At 37.7% G+C, this 18297-nt stretch overlaps 1 protein-coding gene across 3 annotated transcripts in view; it reads left to right on the top strand.

Moving 5' to 3' along the window:
• Nucleotides 1-18297, top strand: part of LOC102807909 (uncharacterized) — a 53734-nt gene that overhangs the window by 28321 nt on the left and 7116 nt on the right. For all 3 annotated transcript variants that reach the window (XM_085492463.1, XM_085492462.1, XM_085492464.1), the window contains 6 exons: nucleotides 863-959; nucleotides 1605-1639; nucleotides 2772-3748; nucleotides 4652-4738; nucleotides 9501-9593; nucleotides 15972-16186. In XM_085492463.1, the coding sequence (XP_085348589.1) occupies nucleotides 863-959; nucleotides 1605-1639; nucleotides 2772-3748; nucleotides 4652-4738; nucleotides 9501-9593; nucleotides 15972-16186 (1504 nt within the window). The remainder of the gene's footprint in view (nucleotides 1-862; nucleotides 960-1604; nucleotides 1640-2771; nucleotides 3749-4651; nucleotides 4739-9500; nucleotides 9594-15971; nucleotides 16187-18297) is intronic.

The following is an 18297-nucleotide window of genomic DNA, read 5'->3' as shown; positions in this document are numbered from 1 at the left end:
CCACACAGTACTGGTTGGTTCTGAAAAATAGGTTGTGTGTAAGCTGTACTGTGGATGCAGTCATTGCTTATTTTATGTCTTTACACTTCTTGTATTTCCTTTTCCAAATTGCATTTATTTTTTATGGATCGTGACTTATTTGGACCATGAATGACACATTTATTCTATTGTTATGAGCTTATGCACTATTAATATCACAAATACGGTAATTTGTAGATTAGAATAATTGTACAGAAACTCAAAACATTGTGGTGACACTACATAACATACCACTTCTATCTTGTAGTGTCTATTTGAAGAACAATGTTGATAGTTAACCTTTTCACCACCAGTTCCCTCTTTTCATCACAAATTCACAAAGTTCTGTTTATAGTCTGCACTTTGCTTAAGAGGATTTGAACAAAAATAGACACTTTTTTGAGTAAAATCTGAAAATTGACTCAAATTTTGTCTGTTGGCTCCAAAATTAGGGTTCATTTCCAGAAATATTGAGGAATATAAAAAAAAGTGCAGACAATGACAACTTTGCATTAATTTTCACGTATTAAAATGATCTTTATTTTAAAGGTCGGGGAATATTTGTTTCCATAACCAAAATATGTAAACAAGTTATTGCCATTTTATAATATCAAATCAACTTTTTTTTTCTACATCCAATTCAGTATTTCTGATTGAAATTGACATAATATTTTTTTATGTAACGACGGAATATATACCATGGTAGTTGTCAATCATACGGGAATAGTTTTTTAAATATTTTTATTTATATATATCGTAATGTTTCTGTGAAATTAATAGACAATGTAGGTATAAGTAATGTTGTACATGTTTGATTTGTACTAATGTTTGTGTTTTCTTGCAGCCTCGTCACGCCCAACCTCAAGGCCAAGCTCAAGCAACTGCCACAATCAGTTGTTATAACTTTTCGGATCATGTCAGTGTACAACGGCCACAGTCTGGTAAGTTGAATGATAGTTTTATGTTTGATCTTGTTCTGTACACGCCAATCGAACGTAGTTCTAACTAATAGCAATACCATCCACATATATTCATCTAATATTCATGTGTAATCTTCATCACAAATCAACCCTTGCAATATTCTCATCTTATAAATCCTTGTTACTGTAAAATCTGTATTAGAAGCTGCGGCTTCTATTAAAATAGTACAATGCAACAGAAGGAATGCATGCAGCTTCTATTAGAGTATCTAAACATATGCGAAATGGTGAATTTTTGATACTCAATTACTAATACAGATTTCACGGGTATTATATATTTTTATAATAAAAATTTCTTCTAAAAATGTACCTACTTACCATTATAGTAAACTGTCAACAGTACATATTGAATGAATTGATTTTTCATGAGGCATTATCAAGGTTATAATAAACTCCAAAACTTCGGAAACAAAACAGACACTCATTTGTAATAAATAATATATTCTTGATGTCAATTGATATACCTTGTTTACGTCAAATTATATATTTTTTATGACTTTACATAAATCAAATTTATTATCACAATGTTATAATATGAATCAATGTAATGCAACATCTGATTACGAATGTTGCTATGGTAACAGTTATATGTTTGTTATGCTGCAGCTTCCAGCAGGGCACCTTCAAGAGCCAATGATGAGGTGAGAAAATATTTTTTTATCATAGCTACATCTACCTTAAAATTATTTTCACCATTGAACATGTTATCACATTGGGCCATTCCAGTTTATATCTGCACCCCCCTGTTGATGTGGTCGGATTTCCAGCACTGTATGATGGGGAAAATACCCCGGAATTCCAACTGTATATGGAGAAACAGAATCTGGAAATCCAGACGAGTATGTAAAAAAAAATTCCCAGAAATCCAGGCAGTTATGGCTACTAAATAAAATATGGCCTAGTTTATCTCGCCACATACCGGTTGATGAGGTTGGATTTCCAACAGTATGACTAAAAAAAACTTGGAATTGGGCCAGTATGAAATAGTTATTACTGAAATTAGATAAGGATGGTTGCACGAATGAGCTCATCAACACCGTGAATCAGAACTAGTTTGGATTTCCATTATCAAATATAAAATTTTGAACTTGGTAAATTAGCATATGATGAGAGTTATATTTGGAAATCCTACTCTGTATGGTGGTACAAAGGAACTCATCAACACCGTAAGTAGGAACTATAATTTTGGATTTCCATTACTGTATGGTGAATGGTGACTTGGAAATAAAACTTTGTATGACTTATACACCCATGGAAATTATACCCTGTATGAAGTAAACACACAAGCTCATCAACAGGGGGGGTGCAGATATAAACTGGAATGGCCCATTGTTTGGGCCAAGTCGAAATATTTTTATTTCTTTTAAGTTGACTTTCAAGTTTTTGAGCAACTTAAACTGTACAATTTTAATTATTAAAATAGTTTGTAGATATTGGTGACTTTTCTCCATGATTTTCGAAGTATCATGTTATGTTAAATTTAACACATTGGCAGCAGATTTTGTTTGATTCTTTGGAGACTTTCAATGTATGACTTGTTAAATAAAGCTGTAAACAGCAAAGTTGTCGTGCCACGTCATATTTAACATGGGTCCCATGCGATGTGTACAACACATGTAAACAACATTGTTTGTTTATATAAAACTCAAATGTCATTTGGCACTTTAAATATATTTCAAGTTACGCACACAACCATTTTTTGTTTTAATTAATTTTTTTTATAAATTGCGTGGATGAAAGCTTTCACTAGTTTAACTATGTTTTTATTTATAGAATCAGCCTAACGCAAAATTGTCTTTATCGAACCGGAAAGGATCATTACCAGCACATGCAGATTATGAAGAAGAGAACTGGCCGAACATTCCTGCTTACGATGAGCCTGAGCCCGTATCTACGGATCCCTTCTATGATAAGTATGCTAGACCTCGTAAAGGCTCGGCTGATCCCCGGCGACACAGAAAATCTGATAATAACTTTGTGCGGGAGAAGACAAAAATAGGAGCAAAAGGTATGAAAGAACATGTACCTGCTCGAACGCATTTGTATATGTATACAAGTGGAGATGGCGCGCAAAACTATGAAAATATAACACAGGATAAACCGTCTGGAAGTACTGACAGAGAGTATACTGTTGAAGCTGTTGTTCGGAATCAGGAATTCTGTTTTGACGCAGAGATGCCGCTTGATGCTGAAGAGCGAAGGTTACTTGCCAAAGAAAAGAGGCAACGAGAAAGAACGAATATTCGGGTTAGGTCTTCTCATCGAGAGCATGATGGTTTCAAAGGAAGTTTATCTGAGCACAAGGGTGAGACGCGGAAAGCAAAACATGACAATAAAGTTTTACCCATTGCAAGTATCAGAGATGGACAACTTGACAAACGGGATTATGTTAGAATGATTTCAATGTCAAAGAAATTTCCACTGTATACGTCAGAGAGCGATAGACTCAAAAGTGCTGATAAAAAAGACTCACCGAGACAGAACTCCCATATTGATCTCCGTGAAGTTCTTGTTCAAGGGAGAGCATCAGAACCGTATTCTGATTCAGGACGGTATACGCCAGCCAGGAGCATTACACGTAGGGTTCTAGAAGGAGGAAATAATTCTCCAATGGTTGTGCCTCATTACGAGGATGAAGAAACATTCAGAATTGATGACAGTGGCATATTGATGCATGATCACGATATAGCGTCCTCCTACCATAATATTTATGATTACTATCATCACTCTGTACCACCGCAAGACACAAGGTAGGTTATTCTGTTACTATAGTAACAATATACTTCCATATTTCCCAGTGAACGCCACAAATATTCTGAGAAGCATTCACACCTGTTTGATTTACCGACAATTTGTGTAATGTTTGCAGGGTAGGGTAGTCCTATAGCCTGCGACAACCCACTTGTCTTAACCTTTTCACCACCAGACTTTCTCACCCAAATTTTTTTGCACTTTTTTTTCAAATTCTTCAATATTTCTGGAAATGAACCCTAATTTTGGAGCAAACATACAAAATTTGAGTCAATTTTCAGTTTTCACTAAAAAAAAAATGGATATTTTTGTCCAAATCTTCTGAAGGATATGAATGGGACTATTTTGAGAATTTGTGATGAAAAGAAAAAAACTGACGGTGAAAAGGTTAACACCTATATATTATACATACATTTCAAACAAGTTAAAAACTTAATGTTAAGCTCTGGTATGCTGTATTTTACCTTAATACAGTAGTGTTGAAAGTTGCACTCTGCAGTCGCCCATAGAGTTTCACCGGGGTTTTAAGACTGGGGCCCACAGTAAGTTACAGAATTGACTTTTATGAAATCATTCATGTTGTAACGCCATTCTAAAGTATAAGCAAAAGAAATATTTACATGCAACTCAATTGGAATCTGAAATGATCATAAAATGTCATTGAAACAAATCTTTGAAAATTGAACGTTCAGTCCATATTTGCCATACTTATGTCTTTCTCTTAATATCTATACAGAACCTTGAACCACCCAATTGCACATATTTGTAGAAGTGAAAGTTTAATGTTTGTGGTATTATGCAAATTAATGTGTTGGCTATAGGTCATGTGATCTTATGAGGGGTTAACCAAACCGCTCTATCATTTCATCAATGTTTTAATATATTTATATATAACCTACCAGATTTCACCAAGATTCAGATGTTTCTAAAAGTCTGACAGTACTGAAAAGATCCTATCAGAAATCACCTTTCATTGGTGGTGTAACAAGGTATGCTTCTAGTTTCCATGGAAACAAAGACTAAGATTCATATTTTGACACTATAAACATCTAATGTAAATATATTGCTTTTTTGCATTTTTTCTCACAATGTGTCACTCATCATATAATATTATACCATATTTGTTATATTAAAATTTACATATAAAGGGATCTGTATATAAAAAAGACCACCTTTCTAATGCGCCCAGTGACCGCCATTTTGAAACAAGTTTGGTCAAATTTAATAAAGACCACCTTTCCATATGTTTATTACCTTAGGCATCCGCTATACACATATTTGACTGTTGTGTAGTATATTGCATCATTAAAATACATGTATGTATGCTATTAATAGAACAAATATGGTATTTATTGTACCAGTTGTGCTTGCTATGACAGATGTTGATGACTTACATATTTACCTCTGTGTGTGCTTGCTATGACAGATGTCAATGGCTTACATATTCACCTCTCTGTGTGCTTGCTATGACAGATGTCAATGGCTTACATATTCACCTCTCTGTGTGCTTGATATGACAGATGTCAATGGCTTACATATTCACCTCTCTGTGTGCTTGCTATGACAGACGTCGATGGCTTACATATTTACCTCTCTGTGTGCTTGATATGACAGATGTCAATGGCTTACATATTCACCTCTCTGTGTGCTTGATATGACAGATGTCAATGGCTTACATATTCACCTCTCTGTGTGCTTGCTATGACAGACGTCGATGGCTTACATATTTACCTCTCTGTGTGCTTGCTATGACAGATGTCAATGGCTTACATATTCACCTCTCTGTGTGCTTGCTATGACAGATGTCAATGGCTTACATATTCACCTCTCTGTGTGCTTGATATGACAGATGTCAATGGCTTACATATTCACCTCTCTGTGTGCTTGCTATGGCAGACGTCGATGGCTTACATATTTACCTCTCTGTGTGCTTGCTATGACAGATGTCAATAGCTTACATATTCACCTCTCTGTGTGCTTGATATGACAGATGTCAATGGCTTACATATTCACATCTCTGTGCTTGCTATGACAAACGTTGATGGCTTACATATTCACTTCTGTGTGCTTGCTATGACAGATGTCAATGGCTTACATATTCACCTCTCTGTGTGCTTGATATGACAGATGTCAATGGCTTACATATTCACCTCTCTGTGTGCTTGTTATGACAGACGTCGATGGCTTACATATTTACCTCTCTGTGTGCTTGCTATGACAAACGTTGATGGCTTACATATTCACCTCTGTGTGTGCTTGCTATGACAGATGTCAATAGCTTACATATTCACCTCTCTGTGTGCTTGATATGACAGATGTCAATGGCTTACATATTCACCTCTCTGTGTGCTTGCTATGACAGACGTCGATGGCTTACATATTTACCTCTCTGTGTGCTTGCTATGACAGATGTCAATAGCTTACATATTCACCTCTCTGTGTGCTTGATATGACAGATGTCAATGGCTTACATATTCACCTCTCTGTGTGCTTGATATGACAGATGTCAATGGCTTACATATTCACCTCTCTGTGTGCTTGCTATGACAGACGTCGATGGCTTACATATTTACCTCTCTGTGTGCTTGCTATGACAGACGTTGATGGCTTACATATTTACCTCTCTGTGTGCTTGCTATGACAGACGTCGATGGCTTACATATTTACCTCTCTGTGTGCTTGCTATGACAGATGTCAATAGCTTACATATTCACCTCTCTGTGTGCTTGATATGACAGATGTCAATGGCTTACATATTCACCTCTCTGTGTGCTTGATATGACAGATGTCAATGGCTTACATATTCACCTCTCTGTGTGCTTGATATGACAGATGTCAATGGCTTACATATTCACCTCTCTGTGTGCTTGATATGACAGATGTCAATGGCTTACATATTCACCTCTCTGTGTGCTTGCTATGACAGACGTCGATGGCTTACATATTTACCTCTCTGTGTGCTTGCTATGACAGATGTCAATAGCTTACATATTCACCTCTCTGTGTGCTTGATATGACAGATGTCAATGGCTTACATATTCACCTCTCTGTGTGCTTGATATGACAGATGTCAATGGCTTACATATTCACCTCTCTGTGTGCTTGCTATGACAGACGTCGATGGCTTACATATTTACCTCTCTGTGTGCTTGCTATGACAGACGTTGATGGCTTACATATTCACCTCTCTGTGTGCTTGCTATGACAGACGTTGATGGCTTACATATTCACCTCTCTGTGTGCTTGATATGACAGATGTCAATGGCTTACATATTCACCTCTCTGTGTGCTTGCTATGACAGACGTCGATGGCTTACATATTTACCTCTCTGTGTGCTTGCTATGACAGACGTTGATGGCTTACATATTCACCTCTCTGTGTGCTTGCTATGACAGACGTTGATGGCTTACATATTCACCTCTCTGTGTGCTTGATATGACAGATGTCAATGGCTTACATATTCACCTCTCTGTGTGCTTGCTATGACAGACGTCGATGGCTTACATATTTACCTCTCTGTGTGCTTGCTATGACAGACGTCGATGGCTTACATATTTACCTCTCTGTGTGCTTGCTATGACAGACGTCGATGGCTTACATATTCACATCTCTGTGCTTGCTATGACAAACGTTGATGGCTTACATATTCACTTCTGTGTGCTTGCTATGACAGATGTCAATGGCTTACATATTTACCTCTCTGTGTGCTTGCTATGACAAACGTTGATGGCTTACATATTCACTTCTGTGTGCTTGCTATGACAGATGTTGATGGCTTACATATTCACCTCTCTGTGTGCTTGCTATGACAGATGTCAATGGCTTACATATTCACCTCTCTGTGTGCTTGCTATGACAGATGTCAATAGCTTACATATTCACCTCTCTGTGTGCTTGCTATGACAGATGTCAATGGCTTACATATTCACCTCTCTGTGTGCTTGTTATGACAGACGTCGATGGCTTACATATTTACCTCTCTGTGTGCTTGCTATGACAAACGTTGATGGCTTACATATTCACCTCTGTGTGTGCTTGCTATGACAGATGTCAATAGCTTACATATTCACCTCTCTGTGTGCTTGATATGACAGATGTCAATGGCTTACATATTCACCTCTCTGTGTGCTTGCTATGACAGACGTCGATGGCTTACATATTTACCTCTCTGTGTGCTTGCTATGACAGACGTCGATGGCTTACATATTCACCTCTGTGTGTGCTTGCTATGACAGATGTCAATAGCTTACATATTCACCTCTCTGTGTGCTTGATATGACAGATGTCAATGGCTTACATATTCACCTCTCTGTGTGCTTGCTATGACAGATGTCAATGGCTTACATATTCACATCTCTGTGCTTGCTATGACAAACGTTGATGGCTTACATATTCACCTCTCTGTGTGCTTGCTATGACAGATGTCAATAGCTTACATATTCACCTCTCTGTGTGCTTGCTATGACAGATGTCAATAGCTTACATATTCACCTCTGTGTGTGCTTGCTATGACAGATGTCAATAGCTTACATATTCACCTCTCTGTGTGCTTGATATGACAGATGTCAATGGCTTACATATTCACCTCTCTGTGTGCTTGCTATGACAGACGTCGATGGCTTACATATTCACCTCTCTGTGTGCTTGCTATGACAGACGTCGATGGCTTACATATTCACATCTCTGTGCTTGATATGACAGATGTCAATAGCTTACATATTCACCTCTCTGTGTGCTTGCTATGACAAACGTTGATGGCTTACATATTCACCTCTGTGTGTGCTTGCTATGACAGATGTCAATAGCTTACATATTCACCTCTCTGTGTGCTTGATATGACAGATGTCAATGGCTTACATATTCACCTCTCTGTGTGCTTGCTATGACAGACGTCGATGGCTTACATATTTACCTCTCTGTGTGCTTGCTATGACAGATGTTGATGGCTTACATATTCACCTCTCTGTGTGCTTGCTATGACAGATGTCAATGGCTTACATATTTACCTCTCTGTGTGCTTGCTATGACAGACGTCGATGGCTTACATATTCACATCTCTGTGCTTGCTATGACAGATGTCAATAGCTTACATATTCACCTCTCTGTGTGCTTGCTATGACAAACGTTGATGGCTTACATATTCACCTCTCTGTGTGCTTGCTATGACAGATGTCAATAGCTTACATATTCACCTCTGTGTGTGCTTGCTATGACAGATGTCAATAGCTTACATATTCACCTCTCTGTGTGCTTGATATGACAGATGTCAATGGCTTACATATTCACCTCTCTGTGTGCTTGCTATGACAGACGTCGATGGCTTACATATTTACCTCTCTGTGTGCTTGCTATGACAGATGTTGATGGCTTACATATTCACCTCTCTGTGTGCTTGCTATGACAGATGTCAATGGCTTACATATTCACCTCTCTGTGTGCTTGCTATGACAGATGTCGATGGTTTACATATTCACCTCGGCCCACTGTCACAAGCTGGTAATAGATATATGTCTAAAATATTAAACCCCCCGATATCTTCTGAATTTCCAGAACGTACAATAATTTCGCATAATTCTCCTAGAAATCTACATCCTTACAACTCTGATCCTGTTAAAACTCCTTTATTTCTTTTTTTGTGTTTTTGTAAAATTTTAATCTCCAATAATTTAATATTATTATTTATTCTCATTGTGTGCATGAGCCTAATATTATTATTATTTTTTTGAACGACTTTTTCTCCCAACCTTCAGACATATCCCAAGTGACCATAACCTTCCCATCAAAAGTTCCCTAGATGCTCCTACTTTCCATCAGAGAGCTAACGCTTTTATTAACAGTCACAGGTATGTTAGTACAATCAGGCTTCATTTTGTTTTCATTTTCTGTGTGCTCACTTATGCTGTATGATGAATGCTCTGTTAGAAGTGCATATCAACCCATTGCTTTATTAGAAGTGCATGTCAACCCAATGCTCTGTTAGAAGTTCATGTCAACCCATTGCTTTATTAGAAGTGCATGTCAACCCAATGCTCGGTTAGAAGTGCATGTCAACCCAATGCTCTGTTAGAAGTGCATGTCAATCCAATGCTCTATAAGAAGTGCATGTCAACCCAATGCTCTATTATAAGTGCATGTCAACCCAATGCTCTGTTAGAAGTGCATGTCAACTCAATGCTCTGTTAGAAGTGCATGTCAACTCAATGCTCTGTTAGAAGTGCATGTCAACCCAATGCTCTGTTAGAAGTGCATGTCAACTCAATGCTCTGTTAGAAGTGCATGTCAACCCAATGCTCTGTTAGAAGTACATGTCAACCCAATGCTCTGTTAGAAGTGCATGTCAACCCAATGCTCGATTAGAAGTGCATGTCAACCCAATGCTCTGTTAGAAGTGCATGTCAACCCAATGCTCTGTTAGAAGTGCATGTCAACCCAATGCTCTATAAGAAGTGCATGTCAACCCAATGCTCTATAAGAAGTGCATGTCAACCCAATGCTCTGTTAGAAGTGCATGTCAACCCAATGCCCTGTTAGAAGTGCATGTCAACCCAATGCTCTGTTAGAAGTGCATGTCAACCCATTGCTTTATTAGAAGTGCATGTCAACCCATTGCTTTATTAGAAGTGCATGTCAACCCAATGCTCTGTTAGAAGTGCATGTCAACCCATTGCTTTATTAGAAGTGCATGTCAACCCATTGCTTTATTAGAAGTGCATGTCAACCCAATGCTCTGTTAGAAGTGCATGTCAACCCAATGCTCTGTTAGAAGTGCATGTCAACCCAATGCTCTGTTAGAAGTTCAGGTCAACCCATTGCTTTATTAGAAGTGCATGTCAACCCAATGCTCTGTTAGAAGTGCATGTCAATCCAATGCTCTGTTAGAAGTGCATGTCAACCCATTGCTTTATTAGAAGTGCATGTCAACCCAATGCTCTGTTAGAAGTGCATGTCAACCCAATGCTCTGTTAGAAGTGCATGTCAACCCAATGCTCTGTTAGAAGTGCATGTCAACCCAATGCTTTATTAGAAGTGCATGTCAACCCAATGCTCTGTTAGAAGTACATGTCAACCCAATGCTCTGTTAGAAGTGCATGTCAATCCAATGCTCTGTTAGAAGTGCATGTCAACCCATTGCTTTATTAGAAGTGCATGTCAACCCAATGCTCTGTTAGAAGTGCATGTCAACCCAATGCTCTGTTAGAAGTTCAGGTCAACCCATTGCTTTATTAGAAGTGCATGTCAACCCAATGCTCTGTTAGAAGTACATGTCAACCCAATGCTCTGTTAGAAGTGCATGTCAACCCAATGCTCTGTTAGAAGTGCATGTTAACACAATGCTCTATAAGAAGTGCATGTCAACCCAATGCTCTGTTAGAAATGCATGTCAACCCAATGCTCTGTTAGAAGTGCATGTCAATCCAATGCTCTGTTAGAAGTGCATGTCAACCCAATGCTCTGTTAGAAGTGCATGTCAACCCAATGCTCTATTAGAAGTGCATGTCAACCCAATGGTCTATTAGAAGTGCATGTCAACCCAATGGTCTATAAGAAGTGCATGTCAACCCAATGCTCTGTTAGAAGTACATGTCAACCCAATGCTCTATTAGAAGTACATGTCAACCCAATGCTCTGTTAGAAGTTCATGTCAACCCAATGCTCTGTTAGAAGTGCATGTCAACCCAATGCTCTGTTAGAAGTGCATGTCAACCCAATGCTCTATTAGAAGTGCATGTCAACCCAATGCTCTATTAGAAGTGCATGTCAACCCAATGCTCTGTTAGAAGTGAATGTCAACCCAATGCTCTGTTAGAAGTTCAGGTCAACCCATTGCTTTATTAGAAGTGCATGTCAACCCAATGCTCTGTTAGAAGTTCATGTCAACCCAATGCTCTGTTAGAAGTTCATGTCAACCCAATGCTCTATTAGAAGTTCATGTCAACCCAATGCTCTGTTAGAAGTGCATGTCAACCCAATGCTCTGTTAGAAGTGCATGTCAACCCAATGCTCTATTAGAAGTTCATGTCAACCCAATGCTCTGTTAGAAGTGCATGTCAACCCAATGCTCTGTTAGAAGTGCATGTCAATCTAATGCTCTGTTAGAAGTGCATGTCAACCCAATGCTCTGTTAGAAGTGCATGTCAACCCAATGCTCTATTAGAAGTGCATGTCAACCCAATGGTCTATTAGAAGTGCATGTCAACCCAATGCTCTATTAGAAGTACATGTCAACCCAATGCTCTGTTAGAAGTGCATGTCAACCCAATGCTCTGTTAGAAGTTCATGTCAACCCAATGCTCTATTATAAGTACATGTCAACCCAAATAAGAGCATTGGGTTGACATGTACTTCTAATAGAGTCTATTAGAAGTGCATGTCAACCCAATGCTCTATTAGAAGTACATGTCAACCCAATGCTCTGTTAGAAGTGCATGTCAACCCAATGCTCTGTTAGAAGTGCATGTCAACCCAATGCTCTATTAGAAGTTCATGTCAACCCAATGCTCTGTTAGAAGTGCATGTCAACCCAATGCTCTATTAGAAGTGCATATCAACCCAATGCTCTGTTAAAAGTGCATGTCAACCCAATGCTCTATTAGAAGTGCATGTCAACCCAATGCTCTGTTAGAAGTGCATGTCAACCCAATGCTCTGTTATATGTGCATGTCAACCCAATGCTCTATTAGAAGTGCATGTCAACCCAATGCTCTATTAGAAGTTCATGTCAACCCAATGCTCTGTTAGAAGTGCATGTCAACCCAATGCTCTATAAGAAGTGCATGTCAACCCAATGCTCTATAAGAAGTGCATGTCAACCCAATGCTCTGTTAGAAGTACATGTCAACCCAATGCTCTATTAGAAGTACATGTCAACCCAATGCTCTGTTATATGTGTATGTCAACCCAATGCTCTATTAGAAGTGCATGTCAACCCAATGCTCTATTAGAAGTTCATGTCAACCCAATGCTCTGTTAGAAGTGCATGTCAACCCAATGCTCTATTAGAAGTGCATGTCAACCCAATGCTCTATTAGAAGTGCATGTCAACCCAATGCTCTGTTAGAAGTGCATGTCAACCCAATGCTCTATAAGAAGTGCATGTCAACCCAATGCTCTATAAGAAGTGCATGTCAACCCAATGCTCTATAAGAAGTGCATGTCAACCCAATGCTCTGTTAGAAGTACATGTCAACCCAATGCTCTATTAGAAGTACATGTCAACCCAATGCTCTGTTATATGTGCATGTCAACCCAATGCTCTATTAGAAGTGCATGTCAACCCAATGCTCTATTAGAAGTTCATGTCAACCCAATGCTCTGTTAGAAGTGCATGTCAACCCAATGCTCTGTTATAAGTGCATGTCAACCCAATGCTCTGTTATATGTGCATGTCAACCCAATGCTCTGTTGAAAGTGCATGTCAACCCAATGCTCTGTTATATGTGCATGTCAACCCAATGCTCTGTTATATGTGCATGCCAACCCAATGCTCTGTTAGAAGTGCATGTCAACCCAATGCTCTGTTAGAAGTGCATGTCAACCCAATGCTCTGTTAGAAGTGCATGTCAACCCAATGCTCTATTAGAAGTTCATGTCAACCCAATGCTCTGTTAGAAGTGCATGTCAACCCAATGCTCTATTAGAAGTGCATATCAACCCAATGCTCTGTTAAAAGTGCATGTCAACCCAATGCTCTATTAGAAGTGCATGTCAACCCAATGCTCTATAAGAAGTGCATGTCAACCCAATGCTCTGTTAGAAGTACATGTCAACCCAATGCTCTATTAGAAGTACATGTCAACCCAATGCTCTGTTATATGTGCATGTCAACCCAATGCTCTATTAGAAGTGCATGTCAACCCAATGCTCTATTAGAAGTTCATGTCAACCCAATGCTCTGTTAGAAGTGCATGTCAACCCAATGCTCTATTAGAAGTGCATGTCAACCCAATGCTCTATTAGAAGTGCATGTCAACCCAATGCTCTGTTAGAAGTGCATGTCAACCCAATGCTCTATAAGAAGTGCATGTCAACCCAATGCTCTATAAGAAGTGCATGTCAACCCAATGCTCTATAAGAAGTGCATGTCAACCCAATGCTCTATAAGAAGTGCATGTCAACCCAATGCTCTGTTAGAAGTACATGTCAACCCAATGCTCTATTAGAAGTACATGTCAACCCAATGCTCTGTTATATGTGCATGTCAACCCAATGCTCTATTAGAAGTGCATGTCAACCCAATGCTCTATTAGAAGTTCATGTCAACCCAATGCTCTGTTAGAAGTGCATGTCAACCCAATGCTCTGTTATAAGTGCATGTCAACCCAATGCTCTGTTATATGTGCATGTCAACCCAATGCTCTGTTGAAAGTGCATGTCAACCCAATGCTCTGTTATATGTGCATGTCAACCCAATGCTCTGTTATATGTGCATGCCAACCCAATGCTCTGTTAGAAGTGCATGTCAACCCAATGCTCTGTTAGAAGTGCATGTCAACCCAATGCTCTGTTAGAAGTACATGTCAACCCAATGCTCTATTAGAAGTACATGTCAACCCAATGCTCTGTTAGAAGTGCATGTCAACCCAATGCTCTGTTAGAAGTGCATGTCAACCCAATGCTCTGTTAGAAGTACATGTCAACCCAATGCTCTATTAGAAGTACATGTCAACCCAATGCTCTGTTAGAAGTGCATGTCAACCCAATGCTCTGTTATATGTGCATGTCAACCCAATGCTCTGTTGAAAGTGCATGTCAACCCAATGCTCTGTTAGAAGTGCATGTCAACCCAATGCTCTGTTAGAAGTACATGTCAACCCAATGCTCTATTAGAAGTACATGTCAACCCAATGCTCTGTTATATGTGCATGTCAACCCAATGCTCTGTTATATGTGCATGCCAACCCAATGCTCTGTTAGAAGTGCATGTCAACCCAATGCTCTATAAGAAGTGCATGTCAACCCAATGCTCTATAAGAAGTGCATGTCAACCCAATGCTCTGTTAGAAGTACATGTCAACCCAATGCTCTATTAGAAGTACATGTCAACCCAATGCTCTGTTATATGTGCATGTCAACCCAATGCTCTATTAGAAGTGCATGTCAACCCAATGCTCTATTAGAAGTTCATGTCAACCCAATGCTCTGTTAGAAGTGCATGTCAACCCAATGCTCTGTTATAAGTGCATGTCAACCCAATGCTCTGTTATATGTGCATGTCAACCCAATGCTCTGTTGAAAGTGCATGTCAACCCAATGCTCTGTTATATGTGCATGTCAACCCAATGCTCTGTTATATGTGCATGTCAACCCAATGCTCTGTTAGAAGTGCATGTCAACCCAATGCTCTGTTAGAAGTGCATGTCAACCCAATGCTCTATTAGAAGTACATGTCAACCCAATGCTCTATTAAAAGTACATGTCAACCAAAACAATTTGTTTGAATTTAACTTAAAATTCATCATACCCACACCATTCCATTTATATTAGCGTAATGTTTTAAACAGACATCTAGGTGCACTTCTAATGAACTTAATACAAACTGCTTCCACCTGCAAGTCCACTAACCCAGTTTTGGTTTTTTAAAGAAATACAGACATTTGAGCAATCATGTTGTTTTTGCTTTGTGTTTCCTGACATCTTTACTGAATACTAATTAATTATTTAACGTGTTTAAATTTGCCCTTTTCACTTTTGAATAAAACCCACTAAATGCATAAGAGAATGTAAATGATAATACAACGGACTACTGTAAAACCGTGAGTTATATTGTTGTTTTACACGTTCTCGAATATTTAATTTAGGGGATTTTATATATCAAGAAAAACAGCAAAATTAAAACCCAGTGAATAATTAATGCATTTTCAGTATTTTATTGAAAATCTGTGATTTAAACCCAATCTATATGATCAAATATCATAAAAGTAAATTAAATCCCAGTGAAAATAAATGTTGTTACAATAATTTGCTCATGTTATTATTTAAGTGGATGGCCCAAATATGTACCCTCAAATATTTCAGAAAATATTGAACGATCAGGCATTTGGCTACATTGTACCTGAATAATTGCTGTATCCATATTATATGTGTTTTACATTCAGTTAATAAATGCAAATTCATTCAAATTTGCGGTTTTGACTGGTCAATCAGTAGGTGTGTGTAATTCTTAGAGTAAAACACCTCTTACAACCCACCTGTAAAATTATGCTTTGCTTTCTTTTCCACAGACCTGTTACCAAGAAATCATTGGCAAAACTTCCACAACAGTTCACTCCAAGTCATACAGCTCACAATGTTCATTATGCGCCGGAATTTCCGTCTTCTCGTCAAGCCCTCAGCAATAAAAGTCAGTTTATACCAATGCAATACCGCACACAACCTCTCAATATGCCTGGTCCCCCCTTACATCGAGGGAACACTATGGCAAACCTACACGACAAAGGTAAGAAGACTCTGTCAGTGCAAGATTAGAATTCTATCTTGAATATTATTTGTAAACTCGACTTTAAAAATTAAATCTTTCAGAGAAAATACTTTCACAAGAGAATTTGAATCAGTAGTTAGGTGGTTGTTTTCCCCGCAAAAAGGTGGCACAAATATTTGCAAATTTGTTGTTTTCTAGAAAGGACTAAACTGAGTCAACCTCTTATTCCAGTATTTCTATTTTGATACCTTGTTGTACAAACAAATAAAAAAAAAAAAAAATGTGTGATATTCAAGTAATACTGTAAACAACTTTTTGCAAGAAAATCTGGAAAAAATGAACTTATGCTGACATACTGTATGAGTATTGTGAAAACAACTTTTGTGAGATGCAAATATTCAAGAATTTTGTGAGTCTTAGCTGTAGATTGGGAGTCATGGAATTTAAAAAGTGTTCACACTTTGTGACTTTCCGATAGCTTAAGCCAATGCCATATTTTGACAACTAATTTGAATTGAAAAATGATTAAAATACATAAATAACTTTATTTCATTTTTCAAAAACTAGTTTAGCTACCCAACATTTTATTTTGAGGCTTTCAGGTAGCCAGTCACAAAGAATATAATATAGCAGAATTGCAGGAAATGAAAAGTGTGTAATAGCGTTATAATAGCTTGAAATAGGGCCTGAGAATGTATTTCTCATTCAAATTTAACAATGTCATCACTACTGTACCTCCTATCTTCCTCATAATTCTCTTTTTCTCATTCTAATTTAACAATGTCATCACTATTGTACCTTCTATCTTCCTCATAATTCTCCATTTCTCATTCTAATTTAACAATGTCATCACTACTGTACCTCCTATCTTCCTCATAATTCTCTTTTTAGCTCCGCTGTCGACTTTGTCGAGCGGAGCCTATCATATGAGTGATTGTCCGTCGTCTGTGTCAATGTTTTACTTTTTCGACTTCTTCTTGAAAACTACAAGCCTGAATGTTTTGATACTTGGTGTATATGTACCTTGGGTAGACCTCTCTCAGATTTGTTCATTTCATGATCATATCTTCAATTCTCTAATTTTGGTGAATATTTTTGTCATTTTTGATAAAAAGTGATATTTTCGACTTCTTGTTAAAAACTGCGAGTCCAATTGCTTTGATATTACATATATAGATACTACATGTGGACCTCTCTCAGATTTGTTCATTTCATGATGATATCTTCAATTCTCTAATTTTGATGAATATTTTTGTCATTTTTGGTAAAAAGTGATATTTTTGACTTCTTGTTAAAAACTGCAAATCCAATTGCTTTGATATTACATATATAGGTACTACATGTGGACCTCTCTCAGATTTGTTCATTTTGTAATGATATCTTTAATTCTCTAATTTTGGTGAATATTTTTGTCATTTTTGGTAAAAAGTGATATTTTCAACTTCTTGTTAAAAACCGCAAGTCCAATTGCTTTGATAGTACATATATAGGTACTACATGTGGACCTCTCTCAGATTTGTTCATTTTGTAACGATATCTTTAATTCTCTAATTTTGGTGAATATTTAAGTCATTTTTGGTAAAAAGTGATATTTTCGACTTCTTGTTAAAAACGACAAGTCCAGTTGCTTTGATATTACATATATAGATACTACATGTGGACCACTCTCAAATTTGTTCATTTCATGACGATATCTTCAATTCTCTAATTTTGATGAATATTTTTGTCATTTTTGGTAAAAAGTGATATTTTCTTCTTGGTAAAAACCACAATCATTTATGGTGAAAAATGATATTTTTGAATTTTGAATATTGTTCATTTTCTAATGATATCTTCTGTTCTTTAATTGAAATGTGCATTGCTAACAGCGGAGCTATCTCAGCCGAGAGGCTGCTTGTTCTCATACTAATCTAACAATGTCATCACTACTGTACCTCCTATCTTCCTCATAATTCTCTGTTTCTCATTCAAATTTAACAATGTCATCACTATTGTACCTCCTATCTTCCTCATAATTCTCTGTTTCTCATTCAAATTTAACTATACTTTCTTGCTCACTGGAATATTTCTCAAGTTCTCTACTTCACATCTTACATCTTTGCGCACCATTTCTTGTGAAATTTCAACTG

This window comes from Saccoglossus kowalevskii, chromosome 17 (genome assembly GCF_978046115.1).
Source record: "Saccoglossus kowalevskii chromosome 17, keSacKowa6.1, whole genome shotgun sequence".
Taxonomy (NCBI): domain Eukaryota; kingdom Metazoa; phylum Hemichordata; class Enteropneusta; family Harrimaniidae; genus Saccoglossus; species Saccoglossus kowalevskii.
The sequence above is the reverse complement of the archived record's forward strand: the minus strand, read 5'-3'. Positions and strand labels throughout refer to the sequence as shown.